This window comes from Mauremys reevesii, linkage group 26 (assembly GCF_016161935.1).
Source record: "Mauremys reevesii isolate NIE-2019 linkage group 26, ASM1616193v1, whole genome shotgun sequence".
In the NCBI taxonomy this organism is placed as follows: Eukaryota; Metazoa; Chordata; order Testudines; family Geoemydidae; genus Mauremys; species Mauremys reevesii.
Genome location: NC_052648.1, coordinates 8,437,102 through 8,459,492, shown reverse-complemented (window position 1 = coordinate 8,459,492; position 22,391 = coordinate 8,437,102). Strand labels below are relative to the sequence as shown.

Genomic DNA, 22,391 nt, shown 5'->3' with positions numbered 1-22,391 from the left:
ACCTCGAATTAGAAGGCAGAGAGAGAGTGCTCTAACCTTGCCGTCTGGGTGCCAGGGCTGCAGATTTCATACCTAGCCGACACAGAGCTCTCATGTGAGGAACGGGATACTGTGTCCACATTCCACAGAAATAGGTTTGCATTGGTACTAATTTTTTTTTTTAAAGTTTCCAAGCGGAGTGGCATGGGGGAAGCAGTAGGCACATGCCTGGGATGTTAGCCTCAGCCCTCTCCTTGACTCCCTGGCTGCCTCCGGAAAAGTCACTTAGCAATTCTGTGCCTCAGTTTCCCCAGTCTATGTAAGGGGAATAAAAATACTTACCTCCTTTGTAGCTCTATGGATCCCAAGCGCACAAAGCGCTAGGCGCGGTGATCACATCGCGTTAATTCAGCACATTGCCCTATAAACCTATTAACTGGTGGGATGGCTCAGCAGGAAACAAGAGGTAGCCAGCCAGGGCCTCTCCTCAAAGGGTAACACTCAGAGCGCCCTGTGCCTCTGGACAGTCTTCCCTTCCCTTCCCACAGACATTCTCCCCCCAACTCCTTCCTAGCAACTCATGGACGGTCCTTCCCCTGGGCATCTGGGCAAGGCCAAGCCAAGCCGAGCCCGACCCTTTGCTCACCGGGGTCCTGGAAGTCCCAGCGCATCCTGTCCCAACATGATTTAGGGGGATTTTTCCAGCCTCAGCCCGTGATTCCTGGCCCCATGACTCTGATCACACCAAAGTAGGATCCAAACTGCCTTATTCAGAGCCACATGGAAACGGGGACCCCAGTGTCCCCACCAGGGTCACAGGCCGATGTTAGTAAAACAATATTTGGGGATGGGCGTCCCTATGGCCTGGGGTCACTGTCCTCTTGATTTGGGGTGGGAATCCTTGGGGGAGGGGGGCCTCTGCTCCCCTGGCTTTGATGAGGGGGGGGCTTCCTGCCTGGGGTCCCTGATCCCCTGGCTTGGGGGGTGTCTCTGCTTCCCTGGCTTTGGGGGAGGTCCCCGATGCCTGGGGTCCCCCCGTGGGGGGTGGGGAGAGGAGGAAAGAGTCTCTGCTCCCCGGATGGGGGTGGGTGGGTTCTCCGTTCCCTGGCCCCGCGGGGGGGGTTCGGGATGGGGGGCTCTGCCCGGCTCTCTCCGCAGGCAGGGGGCAGGCGCCGGCCGAGGGAGGGAGGCGGATCCTCGGCTGTGACTGAAGCTGCCGCTGGCGCCCGGCTCAGAGGGGCGGCGGCGCCGGGAGCCGGCAGCGGGCTCGGCTGGCACCGCGGGCCGGGCGGGTGGATGGCGGCCCGCCCGCTGCTGGGCACCATGAAGCAGATCTGCCTCTGCGCGGCCGCCTCCTTCGCGGTACGTCCCGCCCGACCTTCCCCGACCGCCGCCTGCTCCCGCGGGGGCCGACCCAGCTCCCCCGCACTCCCGGACTACCATGCACCCCCTGCCCCCCAGCGCCCCCCCGGGCTCCCCATGCACCCCCTGATTCCCAGCTCGCCCCCGGGCTCCCCATGCACCCCTGCCCCCAGCGCCCCCGGGCTCCCCATGCACCCCCTCACCCCCAGCGCCCCCCCCGGGCTGTCCATGCACCCCCTGCCCCCCAGCGCCCCCCCGGGCTCCCCATGCACCCCTGACCCCAGCTCCTCCTCCGGGCTGTCCATGCACCCCTGCCCCCAGCACCCCCGGGCTGTCCATGCACCCCTGACCCCAGCAATCCCCGGGCTGTCGATGCACCCCTGCCCCAGCAATCCCCGGGCTTTCCATGCACCCCTGCCCCCAGCTCCCTTGGCTCCCCATGCACCCCTGTCCCCAGCGCCTCCCGGGCTGTCCATGCACCCTGACCCCAGCGCGCCCCCGGCTCCCCATGCACCCCTGACCCCAGCTCCTGGCCCGGCTCTCCATTCACTCCTAACCCCCTGCCCCCATGCACCCCTGCCCCCATGCACCTCCTGCCCCCATGCACCCCTGATCCCCAGCTCCCCTGGGCTGCCCATGTGCCCCTTGACCCCAGCTCCTGAGCTGCCCAGGCACCCCTGTCCCGCTGCCTCCCAGGCCACCCATGCACCCCTGGCCCCCAGCTCCTGGGCCACCCATGCACCCCTGCCCCAGCTTCCCAGACCACCCATGCACTCCCTGCCCCCATGTACCTCTTGCCCCCAGCTTCCCCCAGGCTCCCCATGCACCCCCTGCCCCCAGTTCCCCAGGCCACCCATGCACCCCAGGTCCCCAGGCCACCCATGCACCCCTGTTCTCCAGCTCCCAGCCTGCACATGCACCCCTTGACCCCACCCCCTACCTCTGCAAGGAGCATATGCCCCTGTCCCCCCAGCTCTGGGGTGCACTTGCCCTCCCTGTCACTTGCACCTTTAGCTGCCTAAGCTGGGCATGGCCCTCCAGCCCCCCCCCCAGGTGGTGCCCCCTCCCCTCCCTCTTCCTGTGCTGCACCGTGTTCACCTCTCTCCCCATCCCCTTCCTGGCCTGACCCTGCACACACTCCACCCTCCCCCTCCCGGGTTTTCCATGCACCCCCTGCCCCCGATCCCAGTCTACCCATCAATCTCCTCACCCCCATGCCAGGCCCCCTACTTAGCTACCTGTCCATGGGTTACTCGAGGCTCCTGGCACCAGCGTGAGCTCCCGTCAATGAGATCTTTAAGAACAAGGCAGCTGTTCCTAGTGGGATGTGCTCCAGGGAGGAGCTGGGTGCCTGCAGCTTCTGTTGATTTCAGGGTGAATTGCAGGGCTCAGCACCCATCCAGCTTGGTGTTGTCAGTGCGGCCCGGGGTGCTGAGGGCTGGACCATCAAAGGTGGCTAGCGGTTGTGTTGGCCCTGGGATTAGGAGCGGTTTAGGAACCAGCCTGCAGGAATCGATGACATTATCCGCTCTCTAAAGGTGACTCCCATTTTTACCGCAGCTGAATTGTCCTTTATAGGCAGCCATTCGCTCGATTTAATTAGGAGCGTCAGTGCTTTCCCTCCACCAGTGCTCGGTGGCATTGAATTAAACCTGCACCCCAGCACTTCAGTACCCGGGAAGAGCAAATGTGGAACCCCGCTGCCCCGATGGGGTGATGGTGATTAGGCCCTGAGTCTGCAAAGGTTTGTGCCCAGGCTTAGCCGCGTGCACCGTGGCGTGCAAATCTAAGCACGTACGTAAGTCTTTGCAGGATCAGGACCTAAATGGGGAACTGTGGCTGCATCTTGGCTGCAGGGAGACAAGCGAGGGATGAACCCCATGAGAGGTGTTCTTTAATCCAGTGGCATGGGAGGGAGGTGGAAAGTGATGTGTTCCCACAGATTCCCACGAATTCTCCCATGAGTTTTCTGAGTGTTCAGCTCACTTGGTTCCTGGGTGTTAGTGGCAGCTTGCAACTCAGCGTTTTACAGAAAAGTCAAACGCAAAGCTGGTTACAAGACGAAAAGAAAATGCCTCCGGCAGGCACGGAGATCAACGCGGGATGTCAGCTGGGATTCCCCGGAACCTCGTTGCCAGCCAAACCGCAGGGAGTTCAGAGAAGAGTAGCAAACCCACAGAGAGGCGGAGGGACTGGCTTGTGAGCACCGCGTCGAAGAAGGAAAGCTGTCATCAACAGACATAAGTGACTTGCCCAAGGTCATACAGGGAATCTGTGGCAGAGCAGGGAATTGAACCCAGAGCTCCTAAGTCCCAGGCTAGCATCCCAACTTGTTGGCTGTATCCTTTTCCCCCTCCCCTTCTGGTGAGCTGTGGTAGGGCTCTGAAGTCCCTGATTTTGTCTCTGTTTGGGTTTCAGAGCCATGACTGGGGTAAGAATGATGAGAAGCTCCTACAGGCCGTGGACTACAACGACCCCGAGAAGGTGACGTCTCTACTTCTCCGCAAGGGCCTGGTCCCCACCAAACTGGACTCGGAGGGCAAATCCGCGTGAGTCACTTTCCCTGCTGAAGAGACTGGGCCAGAGTCTCGGTTCCCCCCATCTCTGGGTTTGGGGTGATAGCTTTAAGGCACCATTGTACTCCCCATAGCATGGGGCCTGCCTGGGCTGTGGCGTATGTGAGAGCAACCCCAAGGCTGCTCTCTGAGTCTTTGCTTCTCACAACCCCACCCCCCTTCTCAAGCAGCCCTATGGTAACAAACCAGTGGGTGTGGCCAAGAGTTGATCAGCAACCCTACAAAAACAAACCAGAGGGGAAGAGATTGGCAAGGGAACAGATTAGTCATGAGTTGGGGTTTTTTAAGGATTTTTTGTATATACGGAAACTTCTCGGATTCTGGCCTTTTAAGCAGAGGGGGTGGCGGGAGGGGTCTCTGGAGTATGAACGGTGATGGGAGCTCCCCGGTTGTGCCACAGGTTCCACCTGGCTGCAACGAGAGGGAACGTGGACTGCCTGGAAGTGATGCTCGCTCATGGAGCGGACGCCATGACCACAGACAGCTCGGGTAGGCAGCGCGGTCTGACTCCGCCCTGACGTGACGTGACAGTGAGGACGTTTGTCCATTTCGAACTGGACAAAGCAGTGGAAAACATGCTGCTGGGACCACTCCTGTACTGTCCAAGGGGGGTGGGAGTTAAATGGGACCTTATGGATCTCTGCCCTGTCTTAATTTCTGTGTTTCCCAGCTATAGGATCAAACCCGTTCCTGTGGTGCTGCCAAGCTTCCCCTTTCTGAGGGGTGGCAGGCTCCTCTGGGATCCTTTAGTCCAATCTTCATTGTTATCTTGGTTGTTCGCCAGCCCTCCCCTGAGATAAAAGGGACGGATCTCTCCAAATCCCTGTAATCTCTGGCTCAGCTGCTGAGTCAGCTTGGTGATCCCTGGAAAGAAGGTGCCCAGGCCACTCAGCATCCTTACTTTAAAAACACCCCTGCAGGCTTGAGCTGAGCACGGGCGAAAGGGGCGATGAGAAATCTTGTGTCTGTCAGAGCCTGGCTGCGTGTGGGGACCCTGCATTCCGCCGCAGTTCTAACCGGGATGGTTAGGGCAGCGGGCTGTGTCCCAGGCGGATAAGAATCATCACGCGCTTGCTGATTGCTGGTAGGGTGTGTAAAAGGAATGTCTGGCACCGACTGCTTCCACATACTAGAGCAGAGGGTCTCAAATGGTGGTCCCCGGACCACCAGTGGTCCGCGAGCTCCATTCAGGTGGGCCACGGATAGTTACCTCTAAGGTGCGCGCCTGGGCAGCCGCACACAAGAGAATGAAGGGCCACCCACCTAATTAGTGGAGCCGCGCAGGCATGGCGAGGTAAGGTGAGGTGGTGCCCTTGGGGGGAATAGGGGTAGGTGGGAGGGGGCAGTGAGGTGAGAAGAGGGGGTGGGGGAAATTTGGGACGTGCAAGGCTGCGGTGGCCAGAGAAAGAGGCGACATCCAGGGCTGTGGCTGCCGGGGAGAGACGGCCCTCTTTCCCGGGCTCAGCTCGGGGGCTGCTGTGGTGGGGGAGAGAGGGAGAGACACCCCCCCTCCTTCCCAGCCCCAGCTTGGGGGCTGCCACAGCGGAGGAGAGAGGGCACATCCATCACATTAGAAAGGTAAGACTACTGATATTAAAACATGAGTTGTGTGCTTTTATTTGTAGAACAAAAAAAATTTATTATTATTACATTTTTTTTATATCTAGCACTTTTATCCAAAGCACTTTCCAGTAGTTAGCTAATGGTACAAACAACATTTGGAGAGATCATTAAGGGGTCCGCCGAGACCCTCAGCAATTTTTAAGTGGTCCGCGGGAAAAAGAGTTTGAGAACCACTGTACTAGAGTGTTCGACTGTGGTCTTAGGAGCGGTATGGGCGTCTCCTCTGCATGCTTTAAAATAAAAATAGTCCCAATATTTTAAAATTTACACCATAGGAATAGCTTCCTGCAGCCTGCTTTTGCATCTCTCAAGCTAAGCAAGGTCTGGTCAGTTTGCTCTTTGGATGGGAGACCGACATGGGCCACTGAGGTGTTGTAGTAAAGGGGTGTTGGTGATTCAGTGAGCCGTGGTCTTTTTCTCCCAAGCTGATAATAAAGTAGTGCCCCAGCAGGGTGCTAGGGGGCGCTCTGCTGCTGGATTGCCTACTGTTTGGCTCCTGGTTACTTACAATGATTCCAGATCTGACTCCATGGTGCTTTTCGTCACGCTAGGAGAGTTAACCCTGGATTCCTAGTCAGATTCCAGCTTGGCAAATTGTATTGTCTCCCTGCTTTTCTTGTGCGGTTCTTACTGGCTAGAGGAGTCCCCATTTCTTAAGCCACCCCGTAGCGCTGCTGTGAACTATTAACCAGCTGTTGCGTCCTGCCCCAGAGGTGGCTGCAATTTGGTGGTGGGTGACGTGATCCATGGATGTCAATTACCTGCCTCGGAGTGGGACCCGGGGGTTGAGAAGAAATTGTTTGATGCTGACGATTTGTTATAATCTCCCTGGGTGCACGTATAAAGTATTGCCATCATTATGATTACCTCTTGACCTGCCAGTCTCTCTCTTTCCAGGGTACAATGCGCTCCACCTGGCTGCAAAACACGGCCACCCACAGTGCGTGAGCAAACTGCTGCAGGTACGTCAGCCAAGCAGGAGCAGTGGGAACCTGGAGTTTGACAGGGAGGGATGTGTCCATTGTTGGTGTTGAAGCACCGAGGGCTGGAGATCAGGGTACAGGGAGCTTGTGGGGAATATATAGCAGCCCTCATAGGGTTCACCTGCTGCAGAAGCTCCTGGCCATGCAGGGAAATTGTCCGTGCGAACTTTCAGTCTAGGGAACAACCTAGGCAGGGTTAGAATTGCCATCTAGGTGTGAAATCTCCATACTAGGGCTGGTCAAACGTTTGCCATCTAAACTGTTTTTCAATGGAAAATTGGGATGTTGACCAAGTGTTTTGTGAAAAGTGTCTGCTTTCCGGGGAAAAACTTGGTTTGTTTTTTTTATGTGTGTAAAAAAACGGAATCCCTCAAAAACCAAAATATTTTGATTGGGATATGCTGCCACAGTGCCTCATGGGAGTTGTAGTTCAGTTGCCACGTCCCTTGTTTTCCTCTCTAGGCTGAGCTCCTTGGCCAGACTATGTCTCCCTTGATGCACTATGGCCGGGGACTCCCATGATGGACCTGTCTCCCCTCTCCAAGAAGGTAGACACTGGTGCATCATGGGAGTTGTAGTCCGACCAGGCAGCCCTGCTTATAGAAGAGAATGTGAGCATGGGGCACCCAAACTACAACTCCCACGAGGCACAATGGCAGCATTTGAGACATTTAAAATTTTCAGTCAAAAGAATCTTTTAGTGTGCAAGTTTTTGGTGAAAAAAAATCAAAATTTTCCCTGGGGAAAATTCCATTTTCTGACCAGCTCTGTCCAGTCCATGAATGACCCCCTGAGCTGTTTGGTCTCCTCCAGAGGCTATTACATGAATAGGTCAGCAAGATAGAGTTTAGGTCAATACATCCCACCCTTCAGCCTTTCTCTTCTGCCTTCCCTACTGAACCCAGCAATGAGTGACTGGACACAGCAGAACTCCGCTGCTTAGCATTACAGGGTGGGCACCTGCATGGAAAAGGCGCCTTGATTCTGGCCAGTTACCCTTCCTTTTGTGGGTGACTTCAGACGGTGCCTTGCTGAGGCAGCCAGGGATTTGCTGAAGGTGTCACCGCAGAGCAGCGCTTCTCATGTGGGGAATGTGGTTTTTAGTTCAGGTTAGTTTACCTGTGACGTTTTGGGTGCCCTGCAACGCTGGGTGCCTGGAATCCTGTGCTGTTGTGGCTCACGGCCAGCAGACAAGCCTGCAGGTCACACCCCAGCTTCCATCTCCCCGGTACTGTTTGCAGAGTGACCCCAGTCCTGAATTTCCCCCAAACCGCCTGCCTCTACAGCATCCAGCCCTCTCCTGGAACACACAGACATTATTAACTTGGTTGCCCCTCTGAAGAGTCAATATACGGCAGCTCATTAATTTAATTGAGGTTTGACAAACACGCTGATTTCAATCACAGCACTACATTGGTTTATAGAAAAAGTAAAAGAAGGTTATTAAACAAAAAGTCAGAGGCATGAGGGATCCCAAATGTAAGGAATAAAGATAGAACGGCTTACAAACAAAGCAGAAGTAAAAAGATGCCTCTAAGACGAAAACTTGATTTGAGAAAGTTACAGTCTTGGCCCAAGTAGGTTTCTCGCCTAAATTTAGTTCCCAGAAACTTCAGCCCTCTTGGTTGAAGGACTCGACCTTCTGTGATTTCAAGAGCTCTGCCCCCTCAAATCTCCCAAGTGATGGTCCACTACGGGGTTCTCTCCCCTTTCTTTTTATAATCCAGGAAACCTTTGCAATGTTTTCTTTGACAACTAAGCCCAGACCAAGGTTCTGTCTCCTGTCACAGGCTTTCATAAAAGACTGTACCTTTTATAATACACTAATGTAAACCGCTGAGTCGACTGCTCATCATTTGAGGTTCAGACCCCTTGTCTTTGTCCTGGAAGCTGTCTCCTCCACTTGCTAGGTTGCTGGCTTGGTTTCTCTGTTATGGAAACGTACCTTCATTGTCTCTGCCTGGCAACCAGGCTGGTCAGACAAGCAAATACACGTTCCTTTATCTAAGGCAGACTGGTCTGATGGGTTGCTTGCCCGACACATTTTAAGCACAATAGTCTAGTACCTATAACTCTTTGTACACACCCCGTACATACATCACACAAGAATATTAATGATCGGCGAGTTACTAGTTTTCCATTGATGTATTGTTTGCCAGAACCTGGGAATGGGCGACAGGGGATGGATCACTTGATGATTCCCTGTTCTGTTCGCTCCCTCGAAGCATCAGGCATTGGCCACTGTCGGAAGACAGGATACTGGGCTAGATGGCTGTAGGGCCATTCTTATGTTCTTATTACAGGCAACCTTTTGGGTGTATATCATGACAATGGTGTGTTAGGTGTAGTGAATATGTCAGGCCGGACATGAATTGCTGACACATGTTAGTACCCACCCACGGGTCCCTCTGACAAATTACCCACTTCTTTTTTTTTTTTTTAAACTCCCACACCGCTGGGAAGGTGGTTGTCCCCTGTTCTTCACTCACCATCTTCTCTGCCCATTAGGCATCTTGCCCGGTTGATGGCGCCGACAGCAACGGTCGGACAGCGCTGCACCATGCAGGTCAGCAGAGGACCCTCCGTCCCCACTGGCATCCTCCCCTCCCCACACATCTTAAACGCGGGTGTCAAATCAGCTGGGTAAGCCGCCTGCCAGTAACTTGACCAATAGGGAGGATTTCAAAGGCAGGTGGCTGTGCAGAAGGGTGAATGCACAGGGGAGTGAGGGCCGGGAATGTGCCCAGATTCCATGGTGATGGACCACGTGGATCCAGTATGCTCTCTCCAGTGTAGCACCTTGGGATTTGCCAGTCTGGGCCCAATCCTGGCATGGGGGAAGGGGCAGGGGCAGTGAGCCAGGGGTTCACGGTCCCTCTCTTCCTCTCTAGCTGTCAGCGGCTGCATCTCATGCTCAGAGATTCTCTGCGATTTCAAGGCCTCCTTGAACACCAAGGACAAGGTGAGGTGGTTCTTTCCATCAGGTTTATGCTTTGTTTGATTTCCGCTGCACAGAGAGTCACCACAAGCCTAGGTGCCCCTTGCTCTCCATTGGAAAGGTGGTGTAATGTAGCAGAGACCCAGATGTGCAGCGATCACCTCACCCACCACTGAAATGCAGCCGCTTCTTGGGTAGAACACAGCAGCAGCTAAACAGAACACAGCAATAACAGATATACCTATTTTACTTTCAGCTCCTAATGGATGTTGCTGTGTAAGTACCTGAGATGGACAGAATAATGCCTGGTGTTAAAGGACATGAAGCGAAGAAGAATCTTGCACCTAAGGCTATATCTACACACGGCCTCAGCAAAATTTATGTCACTCAGGGGTGTGAATATTCCACCCCCCGAGTGACATAAGTTCTCCTGCCATAAGTGTTCATGTGCACAGTGCTATGTTGGTGGGAGAACTTCTCCCGCAGTCATGGCTTATGCTGCTCATGGAGCTGGGTTTTCACTAGCTGCATCTGGGTTTTACATCTCTATTTAGTTTGTTTTCTTTGCACATGGTGTCCACCTTAAGCAATAATATCTCATCCCGCCTCAGGAGGGACAGCCCAGTGGTTAGGGCACTCGCCTAGGAGTTGGGCGACCTGGGCTCAGTTCCCTGCTCTGCCACAGACCTCCTGTGTGACCTTGGGCAAGTCATTTAGCCTTCCTGTGCCTCTCCCTCTGGACAGTGGGGTAATAGCCTTGTCCTGCCTCACAGGTGGGGTGGTTAAAGATTGTGAAATGCTTTGAGTTCCCCTGCTGGAAAGCGCTAGAGAAGAGCCAGGTGTCATTATGATTAAGAAGGGTTGGTGCCTATCCCTGACCGCCTGCCTGGGGATGGGACAGTGTGTGCTCCGTGGGCTCGTTGTCTGTCTGCAGTGGGGTCTGGCTCTGGACAGATGGGAGGATGCTCCCAGGAGGCGGGTACCAGACAGCGAAGCGGACTGTATCAGAGCCAGGCTACCCGCTGCTGATCATTTCTCCCTGTTTCCCCCCCCCCCCCCGTGACCTTCCTTCGCCATGCCCCTGTTTTAGGATGGCTACACCCCTCTGATCCTGGCCGCTAAGATGAGCCACTCGGAGCTGTGCCGGTACCTGCTGCATCGCGGGGCCGCTGTGAACAGCAGAGACCAGCAGGGCAGGTGAGCGCTGAAGGGCCCTGGAAGGAAGCGGGGCTGGAGAGGAGAGGGTTAAAGTGCGGGGGTGGGGGGACTCATGGCGGAGAAGTGAGTCCTACCATGGGGCAGGACTGCGAGCCTGGATCCGACCAGGGGCCAGAGGTCTCCAGCTGCCAACCTCAGGGCCTGGCTCCGTCTTGACGCGAGGGGGGCGGGATGAGTCAGGCAGGCACTGGCTGCGGATCTGCGAGGCAGCATCTTACAAAGCCGTAACCTAAACGGCCTGCGCAGATCCCGCCTTTGCCCCGCACGGGCGGGGTGATGGTGCAGGTGAGCTCCCCGCCTCGAGATGGGGTTTCCCCGTGCAGTGTCTGGCCGGGGTTCTCGCTCCCGGCCTGTCGCCGGGGGAATATCCTGCCGGCCCCGAGCCTGACTGCAAACCTGGGCAGTCCTGGCCTCGGGGCGGAGAGGGGAGAGGGGCCAGGAGCAGAGTCGGCCCCAGCAGAGATGAGGGTTCCCATCCAGTTCACCTGCCTCGTGCCGCTGGCTCCGGAGAGTGAGTGGGGCCACCTCTCTCCCCCCACCCCCGCTGTAGAACAGCCCTGATGCTGGCCTGCGAGAACGGCAGCGTGGAGACGGTGGAAGTTCTCATCCATGCCGGGGCGCGGGTCGGCATGGTGGACGCCAGGGGCCAGGATGCAGCGCGCTACGGCCTGGCCGCGGGGAACGCCTTGATCCAGCACTACCTGCAGGACGCCTCCCAGCGCCACTCCTGGGCCAGCGGTAAGGTGCCCCCGGCCAAACCCCGTCCTTCCTGAGGCCTCAGAGCACCGGGCGGCAGCGTCTCAGCCCTGCCCGGGGGAGGTGGTAACGTCCCTGCTTCGCAGGTGGGGTGACTCTGCTGGGTGGGGTCAGGGAGCATGTGTATTTCCCCGGTGTGGGGGGTCTCTGGGGCACCCCTCCTTTTACTGGTCCAGCCGCTCAAACTCTAGATGGGAAGTGCCTCTCCCTGGCCTGGCCAGAGGGGGGTGCTGGAGAGTGACGGGCGGCTGAGTGTGCGTCTGCTGAGGGGTGGGAGTTGGGTCCCAGGTTTGCATCCGCCACATGGCAGCATGGAGCCTGGAGCCCCAGGGCGGGGTCTGTCTGTCTGCTCCCCCTCGAGCTGAGGGGGCCAGGCCATAGGGGGCCAGTGCCCCCGGCCCCTCTAACCTCCTGCTGGTTTCTGTTTCCTCCCCTCTGCCTCCCGCAGAAGAGGAGTCGGCTGAGCGAACGTCGCAGGTAAAGACGCAGGCCCAGCAGAGAGCCCCGCGTTCCAGCCACAGAACCGGGCCGTCCTGGGCAGGGGACGGGCTCTCCGGGCTCGCGGGAGAACAGAGGCCCTGCAAAAGCCCTCCTAGAACATGAGGCTTTTCCAGGGCCGGGGTGATGGGGAGGGATTAGGAGCCCCTGGGGATGCTCCTTTGAACTTGCTCCCGTCCTTGCTGCCCGCCCCCCCGCAAGTCGGGTTTTGCTGGGAGAGCCTGGAGCCCTCTCCCGTTGGTGTCTCCACAGACGGCGTCGCCGAGCCAGCCTCTGTCCAGCGAGAGGAACAGCACCCCGAGAAAGAGGAAAGCCCCTCCGCCGCCCTCCGGCACCTCCAGCCAGGTGAGGGGGCCACCGGCTCTGCCGCCCTCTCCCCTCCCCACACCCCAGCAGGCAGCTGCACGTGGCGCCTCACAATCCTTAGCGCGTTTATCCTCACGACGCCCCCGTGCCGTGGGCCCCGTTTTACAGATGGGGAGACTGAGGCCGGGGTCCCTCAAGGTTAAATTGTTGATTTCCGTGCGACTGAGTCGCCAACATACCTTTGAGGATCTGGGCCGGGGTGACTTGCCCAGGGTCACCCAGGAAGTCTGTGGCAGAGAAGGGAATTTTGAAGCCGGGCCGTCCAAGCCTTAGACGAATGCCCTAATCGTTGTGCCACCCGTCCCCTGTGCAGCCCTAAGGCCCGTGGGACCTTGCTAATGCCGCAGCGAGCTCTTCCCCAGGTCTTTCCTAGGCACGATCGACTTGTGTCCCTCGGCAGTTGAGAAAGACTGGCAGCCCGTGAGGCGGGCGCCCCTGGCTCTGACAAAGGGGCATGGTCCAGCAGCAGATTGGCACTGGCAGGCCAGGGGTAGATCTCAGCTGGGCGTGGGAGGGGGGGTTCTAGTTAATTTCTCTTGCCCTGGTCCGGTCGCTTGTCTGCAAAGAGGGTTTCCCCGAATGCTGTTCACTGGGTGGTGGGGGTGGTGTCGGCAGGCAAGGGCTGGGTCCACCACTCAGTGTGTTGTCCATGACGGGGTTCTGATGGAGAACAAGAAGTCCAGCCCCTGCCCCTCCTCTGGATTTCCCTGCCCTGTCTTAGCCCCTCTTTGGCTCCAGCTGCCCGGCCACTGAGCGTTGTGACCCTGCCACATCACTTAAGCCAAGCAGGGGCAGGCCTGGTCAGTGGCTGGCTGGGAGATGGTGAGGCAGCAGGAGCTGCTCTTCTCTGACTCTGTGCCTCCTTAGGAGGCCCCATGCTGCTGGAAGTGCCGTCTGTGTAGATCTCCACAGGAGGGCAGCGGTATCGTCGTCCCGTTTTTCGGGGGGAAACTGAGGCACAGTTTGCCCAAGGTCACCCAGCAGATCGGCGCAGAACACAGGGCTCCCGAGTCCCAGCGCAGTGCTCTGGTTACGAGGCAGTCCCCGTGTCCTGACCAAACTCCAGCTGGCAGCGCCAGCCCGCTCCCTGAAATCCCCCTCGTGGTTGCAGTTGGGTCCGAGACCCGGCTTTTATTTCCATAACCAACGTGCAGTGTGAAACAGCTGCCTCCTAGAGGTGGCTGCATCGGGGTATCGGGTGAAACGATCCCTGCACGTGTGTGTGAAGCCATTCCGGTGGAAGGCATAACGGGACTTCTGTGGGAACACAGCTGGGAGCTTACTGGCTAAGCCAGCCACCGTTCTGGCGGCTCCTCATTCTCTCTGTGTGACGACTGTTACTGTTTTCAAGCACACCCCACGCTCTCCGGAGCACAGCTCACCTTCCACAGAGCGGAGCAGCCGGATAGTCACCACCAAGCCTGCCAGGGCTCGCCGTGCCCCAGCCGACACGGTGAGGATCCCCTGGCAGGGATACCGGGATGGGGCGGGATGGGTACCCACCGCTCTCCCCTGACTGCCGCGCCTCTGGGATTCCCCACAGGAGGACAGGGAGGCCTACGAGGAGATCGTCCGGCTGAGGCAGGAACGGGCTCGGTTCCTGCAGAAGATCAAGGGTTTGGAGCAGCAGCAGGAGAAGCAGAAGCAGGAGGTACTGATGTGATACCCCCACCCTGCAAGCTGGGGGGAGCCAGGTTTCTGGGCGGGTTGGTGGAAGGAGGATGGGAAGGAAGGGAGCTGCTTGTGGCATCACCTTGGCTAGTGCCAGAGCGTCTTGCACCGGCAAGGTGGGTGGGGAGGTAATTGAGAGGGGACATCTCGTGCCTGGAAGAGCCTGGCTGCCCATTCTGTAAAAGCAGCAAAGCATCCTGTGGCACCTTATAGACTAACAGACGTATCGGAGCATGAGCTTTCGTGGGTGAATCCCCACTTCGTCGGATGCCCATTTTGCGGCTCTGAGCCCACGATTAGACCTGCTGATGCATGACCATGGGGACGACCAGGCTGCACAGCGAGTTAACCATCTTGGACTCTCTTTGTGTTCCCTCTAGCGGCTGGAGTTGGAGGAGGACTCCCTACGCTCCATGGAGAAGCAGGTAGGCCAGGTGTTATGTCTCCGGAGACTGGACTCGAGCGCTCCAAATGGTCTCTGAGATGGGAAGGGAAAATGGCTTCATGCAGATGCTTCAGGGCATAAACGGGTCATCAGCTGGGGGTCAGGAGGAAATGTTGGGATGCCAGTGCCAGGTTAGGGATATCTGTCATCCAAAGCATCTGGGATCTGCCACCACTGGAACAGGATACTAGACTAGATGGATCCTCGCTGGGCTCTGGTCTGGCTCTAAGGCCTTGTTAAAGATCCACCCCATCTAGTTCGGAAGATACGGACGGGAATCGGCGCGAGTGTCCGGATCTAATGATGTGTCTAATTCTCTGATCCAGATAAAGGAGCTCCAGCAGCAACTGGCGGACAGTGAGGGGGAAAAGGAGCATTTGGGGAAGGAGGTTGAAGTGCTCCGGAGCCGCCTGTCCTTGCTGGAGGTAGGAGAGCAGGGGACACGGAGCGCTGGGTCTTACCGAGTCCTGCAGGAGCCCAGTGAATTGTGGGACTTTCCCTGAGGCTGGCTCAGCTGCGGTAGGGACAGGGCAGCCTTGCCTTGGCGCTGTCCTGGTTAGCAGCAGCTGCTGCCTGGCTCAGTGACGGGCGCCGTGGGAGAGCGCAGGGGATGGGGGGAGCTGTGATCTCGGGGAGGGTCCCTGACTCCCTGCCTGTCTGTGCCCCAGAACGAGAAGGAGAACACCAGCTACGACATTGACACGCTGCAGGACGAAGAGGGGGACCTGCTGGAATTCCCAGGTTGGTCGTCGCGTCCTGGGCCCGTCAGGTGCTGATGCGGCTCTGCACCGAGGGTGCGGCCCTGCGAGGGGCTGAGCGTGCCCTGCAGAGCGGGGTGTCATGGACTCACAGATCGTGCCCACTCGTGGCCCCGTGCGGTCCGTGTGGGGGTCCCCCTTCCAGTGGGACAGCCCTTCGCGGGGGTCCACTCTCTCTCGGGGTCAGGCCCCTCCACCTCCTGGAGCCGCACCTCTCTGAGCCTCAGCACGTCTGTCTCTGCCGTGGGCCCCCTCAGGGAGTCCCCTCGCTCTGGACCTCCCGGGCCTCCTCACCCCCGAAGGGGATGATGCCCCCTGTTCTCTAGACTGGAGCAACTCTCAGCTGGGTCTCCGGGTCACCAGTCGCTGGGGTCTCCATCCTCCAGGCCATTGGCTAGGGTCCCAAATTCCCTCTCCGGTCCTCTGTACCAACAAACTCCCTCTCCCCTCCCCTCGTTAAACCAGTAACACCCGGGGACACTGAGTCCCACCCCCCTCTCCATGCAACCCACTGGAAAACACGGAAAAACCAAGAAACCCCCCCAGTTCGTCACACTGGGACTGACCCTGGGCTCTGCGAACCTTTAAGCACGAGCTCCTGCTGCCTGGGCTGAAAGACGGGGCTGTATTCACCTAGCACGTGGCAGGCCCCTCCACCAGCGCACCGGGCCCAGCCCTCGCCGGGGAATGGAGCACCGCCCTGGGCCGGGGTGCGGCCCGTGAGCGGCTCCCATGGGAGAGGAGGGCCCTTGGCGCCTGGCAGGATTGGGCTCGTGCTGGAAAACGCCTGGGAAGGTTTTGCAGGAAGCAGGTGGTGGCGGGGGCAGCTCCCAGGGTGGGGGTGGGGGTGTTCAGGTCAAGGACCAGGCTTCGTTAGTGATGGGTCTTGGTGGGGGCCGGGGGTTCTGCTGCTCTTTCAGGGGCGGAGCTGCTGCTATCCAAGAAGACCCTGAGCCTGTCCACGGAGGAGCTGCTGGCCACGCTGCAGGGCGAGGTGCAGTCGCTCACTATGCAAAACCAGGAGCTGCTGGAGAAGATACAGGTACCAGCTCATCCCCCCTTCAGCCAGCTGCGCGCTTCGGCTTTCCCCTGCTAGCATCCCCCGGAGGCCCTCTCTGGTCCCCCTCCTAGGGCCAGCATCTCCTTAGTGTGCCGGTTCAGGGCTGGGACCCAACGGGGGGGCCAGCGGCTGCTGCCTTGTGCCAGACGCAGACGGCAGGTTTCTCACCCTAGCATGCGGCAAAGACCTCGGCCTCCCCCGTCTCTGTCTGTAACCTTGGCAGAGCCCTTCAGACTGAGTTCTCCTCCCCGTTCCCTTTGCCTGCACGCGTTCCTGCTGCCACCTCTGTGCCGCTGCCCCTGCTCCAGCTCGGTGGGAGCCCTCCAGACCCTCTGGTTCCCTGACGACACGATGGCGCTTCCCTTCTCCATGGGCTCTGCAGACTCAGGCAGGTGCAGGACGCCGCCACCCGCCTTACTGTGTGTGCAGAGACATCAAACTGGGCAGCTGCCCCTGCTACCCCCTGCAAATGGCCCTGCAGGCTCCCTGCTTCACTGTAGGGCCCGGCTCGGATTTGCTGGGGACGCCTTCTGAAGTCGTGTTCCAGCCTCTTCTCTGCTCTCCCATCTGCCTCCGACCTTTGTAATGTCACTGTGAAAGAGCCTTCTCCCACGCAGCTCCTGGCCTCTGGAGCAGGCTTTCTGGGTGGCTTCCCTTTGCCAACTCCTACCATTCGCAGCCTAATCTGTTCTCCTTTGCCTTGTACTCCAAGGCCCTGCTGTCTAACTCTGTCGCTGTATCATAGCCCTCTGTGCAGTTAAACTGCAGGGCCTGATTCTCCTCCCACGCTGGTGTAAATCGGGGTAACTGGACAGGTGTAATTGATGGAAGAAGAGATCAGGCCCTAGGAAGCATCTCAGGGTACAGGAGCCCTGGGCCAGGGGAGCCGAGCTGCTGCGTATGGCAGGCACCGTTGTGTTGTGCTGCTGTAATACCCCTGCGTAGTCGGGGCTCAGGGTCCCAGTGAGCAAGTCTCATGGTTTTATGCCCCTCACCCTTTGCAGATCCTGGAGAATTACGAGAAAGATGAGAGTGACGTGGGCCCGGCCGAAGACTTCGTCCCCATTGCCCTCTACAACTCCCTCAAGTCGGAGTTCGACCAGCTCAGGGAGCAGCACGCCGAGGCCCAGGCTGCCCTGCAGGCTCTGGAAGGCAGTGGGCCCCACGGTCCCTCCTGCGAGCTGGTCCCGGTGGAGGCTTACAAACAACCGAAGGCTGAATATGAGGCGCAGATCCAGACCTTAGAGGAGGCGCTGCAGAGGAGCAACACCCCAGCTGAGCCCAAGGGGGAAGGCCGGGAGCCGGGCCAGGCCGGGGTGCCGGAAGAAGGAAGCAGCAGGGGAGGAGGGGCTGGAGATGCGGCTGTGGAAGAGCTGACCAGAATGCTGGCTGAGACGCAGGAGAAGCACGAGGCGGCTGTGGCCGAGGTGCAGCTCCTGCGGGAGCAGATCCAGCTGGGCATCCTGTCCGTGGAGGAGCAGGAGGCGGCTGAGAGCTCCGCCAGTGAGCTGGAGACGGTGAGGGCAGCACTGCAGAAAGCCCAGGAGGCCCTGCTGGAGAGAGACCAGAGGGTGAAAGACCTGGAGGGGCGCCTGGATGCCCAGGAAGAAGCAGCCAGTCGAGGCTGCTTGGCCGAGGAGACGAGGGCGGCCCTCAGCGTGTCCTTGGGCGAAGCTGCCGCGGAGAAGGCCGAGCTGCTGGAGAGGTGCCGCCAAGCAGAGGCAGAAGCGGAGCAGCTGAGGAGGAGCGTGGAGGAGGGAGCTGGGGAGCTGCAGCGAGCGATGGGCCGCCTCTCGGAGAGCCAGAGGCTGGAGGAGGAGAACCGGCAGCTCCACGAGCAGCTGGAGGAGCTGAGGGGGCAGTACGAGGAGGTGCAGGCCCAGCTCCGAGAGGATCAGGACAAGAAGGAGGAGCTGAACGCCCTGAAGGAGCAGCTGGCTTCCGAGAGCATCTCCAGGCAGGAGCAGGAGCAGATGGCGGGGGCGCTGGGCGGGTTGTTGGCCGAGTCCAACAAGAAGCTGCTGGAGCTGGAGGAGAGGCACAGCGCCGCCCAGCGGGAGGCGAGGGAGCTGCAGCAGGCGGCGGAGCGGTACAGGAGGGAGTGGGTCCCGCCGGCTGAGCACGCCCGAGCTAAGGAGGCCCTGGAGGGTAGGGTCCGGGAGCTGAAGTCCAGAGCCCAGCAGCTGGAGCAAGAGCTGGCCGCCAAAGCCCAGGAGGCCTCGCGGCTGCAGGGCGAGCTGGCGAGCACGCGGGAGGGCACGGTCCCCAGGGAGGAGCACGAGCAGCTGCGGTGCAACCTGCAGGCGGAGGCGAGCGCGCTGAGCCTGAAGCTGAGCGACCTGGAGCGCAAGCACGAGAAGACCTGCACGGAGGTGTTCCAGGTGCAGCGCGAGGCCCTCTTCATGAAGAGCGAGAAGCACGCGGCCGAGGCCCAGCTGGCCGCCGCCGAGAAGCAGCTGCAGAGCCTGCGGGCCGAGTCGGGCCGGATCCAGGAGCTGCACGGCCACATCGAGGACTCGGCCAAGCTGGTCAAGGAGAAGGACAGGAAGGTGGGTCTGGGCTTCCCCATCAGCCCACCCACACTAGAGCCAGGTTCGATGTGGGACTGGGGACCCCATAGCCCTGCCCACGAGAGAGCCATGGGATAGGGGTGAAATTTGGGTCTGGCAACCCCAGAGCCCAGCCCAAGATAGAGCCACATGAGAGGGGTGAAATTTGGATCCGGGGATCCCAGCTCCCTGCCCGCGATAGAGCCACGTGAGGGGGGTGAGAGGTGGGTCTGGGGCCATGCAGCGTTCTCCGAATGCACGTTTGTTTCGAAGGGGGGAATGTCGCTGCCTGGCACTGCTAGGCACAAGGGCGAGAAAGTGAGAGGGGGACGTTCCCCCAGGGAAACGAGGCAGAATTTTTCTTCGCAATCTTTGGTCGCCGAGCGAAAAACCTCCAAAAAAACCCAAATCGTGTGTCACCATTTGTGGCAAAAGAGACCAACCCACCTCCCCCCTAGTAGGGACAGGAGCTGGCTGGCCAGCAACGGACGTTTGCGCCGCTGGCTCTTTAGCTGTTTAGCCGCCACCCAGAGCAGATCACGCCCTTCTGCTGCCCAAAGGGCCGATGCCCCAGTGGAATGCGGGTGCTCCCACAGGAGGAAGCAGCAGCAACCGAAGGGTTAACGAGCAGCTCTGGCTCTGTGGCGGGCTGGCCGGGAGGGTGACACTGGGGAGCTGGGCTTTGGAATCCCTTGTGCTGCGGGTCCTGTAATCATGCGAGACTTTGCCCTAGACTCAAACCCACCCCGGCGAACTCAGCCAGCCCTTCGTGACCGGCCGATCCCTTCGCCTTTGCAGATCACCGAGCTGTCCAAGGAAGTCTTCAAGCTGAAGGAGGCCTTGAACAGCCTGTCTGAGCTCTCCGGCCCTGGGGTGGTCCCACAGAAGCAGCAGAACCCGCAGGAGGTGGCGAAGCTGCAGGGCACGATAAAGGCCTTGGAACAGCAGCTGGCCGTGGGTATCCGGGACCAGCTGGACCTGGGAGAGGGGAGGAGCAGAGCGGGTCCCTGGGCGTTGCAGTGTTAGTCCCCCGTTGGGACAGCAGGGGCTAAGTGCTGACCTCGGCTGCGTCCGGAAACTGCCGCGCAGCTCGGGACCTGGGGGCACCATCCGGGCAGGTGGAAGCAGCAGAGTCGCTGGTTCCGAGGTCTGCATGGACCATGCTGATCCAGGGGCCCAGCCCCGCAAAGGTATAATAGGCTCCTAAATACCATTAAGGATCTGGGCCAGTGTGTCTTGGCCTGATGCCTTCTGCCCTTCCATCCCCCTGCGCTAAAACAGCCGCATCTTTATACGGCACGGAGGGAGTTGCTTTAGCTGCGTATCAGAAGGGGAGTGACCCTGGTTCCCCTCGGCTGGGTCCGGTGTGTGAGCCAGAGCAGGATCCGATTCCCCCAGCTGGTCAGAGGGGTCGTGAGCAGAGAGTGGCCTGGTCCCACTGGGACTGTAGTGTGACCCCTCCCCCTCTCGCCTTGGTTCCAGGAGATGGAGACCCACCACCACAAGGTCGTCTCGCTCTACCGGAGCCACCTGCTCTGCGCCATTCAGGTCAGTGCGCGGGGGGCAGGGCTGGGCTGGGGGCGCCGTATTTCACAGTGATTGGGCATGTGCGTTCGCTATTCTGTGTGTATCCGGCCGCGTGTCTGTCTGTGTGTCTCAATCAGTGGGGGGGGGGGGTTTGCACATTTGTGTGTCAGTATAAGTGGGTGTGTAGTGGGTGATTGTGTGAATTCCGAGCATTTCAGATAGTGGTTACTAAGCCTGTTTGGACCTTACAAGAATGACATCCCGGTCTCCCCCGATTTCTGTCCCTGCTCCTTGGGAGTGGGGAATCCTGGCCTTGTCCCTCGGAGTCGAGCAGGAGTTTGGAGGAAGGGCGGAGGGTCTCAGCACACATTGGACAGGAGCTGGTGGATCATGCTAGGTGGAAGGACACTTGTGCAGAAGGCAGGAGCCTGTGAGACATGTATGCCTCTGTGTGTGTACATGTTGAGTGCATGCTCCTTGCCATGGTGTGTCTCCATGTCCGGGACGTGCAGCGTGTCGAAGGCGTACAGTGCACACATGGCGACGTCTGCGTCTCCGTGCCCGGGCTGTGCAGCGAGTCCAAGGTGTGCGGTGCACACGTGGCGACGTCTGCATCTCCGTGCCCGGGACATGCAGCGGGTCTAAGGCGTGCGGTGCACACATTGCCCCGTCTCCGTGCTCGGGATGTGCAGCGTGTCCGAGGCGTGCGGTGCACACGTGGCAATGTCTGCGTCTCCGTGCCCGGGACATGCAGCGGGTCTAAGGCGTGCGGTGCACACATGGCCCCGTCTCCATCTCCGTGCTCGGGATGTGCAGCGTGTCCGAGACGTGCGGTGCACACGTGGCAATGGCTGTGTCTCCATGCCCGGGATGTGCGGCGGGTCCGAGACGTGCGGTGCACACGTGGCCAGGTCTGCGTCTCCGTGCCCGGGACGTGCAGCGGGTCCAAGGCGTGTGTGTCCGTGACAGTGTATGTGAAAAGCGGGGAAACCAGCTCTGGAACAGCCTTTTTCTCCTCCATCTGAGCTCCTGAAATGTAGCGCTGGGTCAGAGCCAGCCCCCCAGCTCTGGGCTCCCCTGGCCTCTGGGGCAGCTGGGATCTGGAGCTGAACTTTGCATCCTGAGCCCATATCCAGCAGAACGAAGGAATTATCTCACTGAGCATCCGGCAGTGGCCACGTGTTCCTGCCTAGGGTGTGGGTGGGAGCACAGCAGCCTCCATGGCTTAGATGCAGGGCTCTGGGCTCTGCTCAGCTCCAGAGCGTCTCTGCTGCCGGGCGCCTGCTGAGATGGCTGCCTCTGGAGTCGGCACGGTCCTGCCCTGCCTTAGCCAGTGGGGCTGGCGGAGGGTGAGTCAGGGCAGCTGTCAGGGAGACCGGTGTGATTTCCCCGCCTCCATCTCCTTTGCAGGGCCACATGGACGAAGATGTGCAGAGACTCTTGTACCAGATCCTGATGATGCAGCGGCTGCAGGAGCAAGGCAGATGAGCGCCCTGGGGCGAGGGAGCCCGGTTCCTTGTTCTGAGCAGGGGAGTCTTCCCCACAGGGGAGCGGAGCGGACTCGCACACAGAACCGGCTGGCCTCCAGCGTCAAGGCGAGGCCCCGGGCACACGCTTCCTCACCAAAAATCCAGGCACACGTGTGTTGGGTGACCACTGGGGCGGCACCTTTGCTCCCTGTTCCTGGGCAGCCTGTGCTGGGAGGTGCCCGTGGGCGGGCGGCTGGAAGGTGCCTCCTGGCAGGTCACTGCCCTTTCCACTGGTACTTTCGCCTCGGCAGGGACGGGGGAGGCGGGCTCCTGACTGGGTGATGCCGCTGGGCGAGGGGCCCCGCCTTGCTCCGTGGGCAGAAGGCAGCAGGGAAGGGGAGAGGCTGCGGTAACTCACCAGCTCCTGCCTGCAGCTCTCAGCAGAGCATCCACAGCAATAAACTCTTTATACTCACTCAGCAGAGGCTCGCTGGCTTTCCTGCGCGGGGAAGGGACATGTGTGTGTGGGGGGGTCGTACATGCGGGAGCTGGTGCCAGGGTGACGGGGGCAGATGTTGGGCTGAATGTCCCCACTGCTGCCCTCCTCCTGCCT

The 22,391-nt window shown here is 59.3% G+C and overlaps 1 protein-coding gene across 1 annotated transcript; it reads left to right on the top strand.

Moving 5' to 3' along the window:
- The first annotated feature begins 1,275 nt into the window (after nt 1-1,275).
- On the top strand, nt 1,276-22,228 carry ANKRD24 (ankyrin repeat domain 24). Its single transcript, XM_039516203.1, has 20 exons — nt 1,276-1,341; nt 3,760-3,890; nt 4,318-4,406; nt 6,438-6,502; nt 9,032-9,089; nt 9,415-9,485; nt 10,552-10,658; nt 11,230-11,417; nt 11,884-11,912; nt 12,186-12,278; nt 13,651-13,752; nt 13,843-13,950; nt 14,351-14,395; nt 14,742-14,840; nt 15,084-15,156; nt 16,094-16,215; nt 17,238-18,782; nt 19,581-19,736; nt 20,265-20,330; nt 21,720-22,228. Exons 1-20 carry the CDS (start codon nt 1,276-1,278, stop codon nt 21,795-21,797), a joined length of 3,291 nt encoding a protein of 1,096 aa, XP_039372137.1. The 3' UTR covers nt 21,798-22,228.
- The last annotated feature ends 163 nt before the right edge of the window (nt 22,229-22,391 follow it).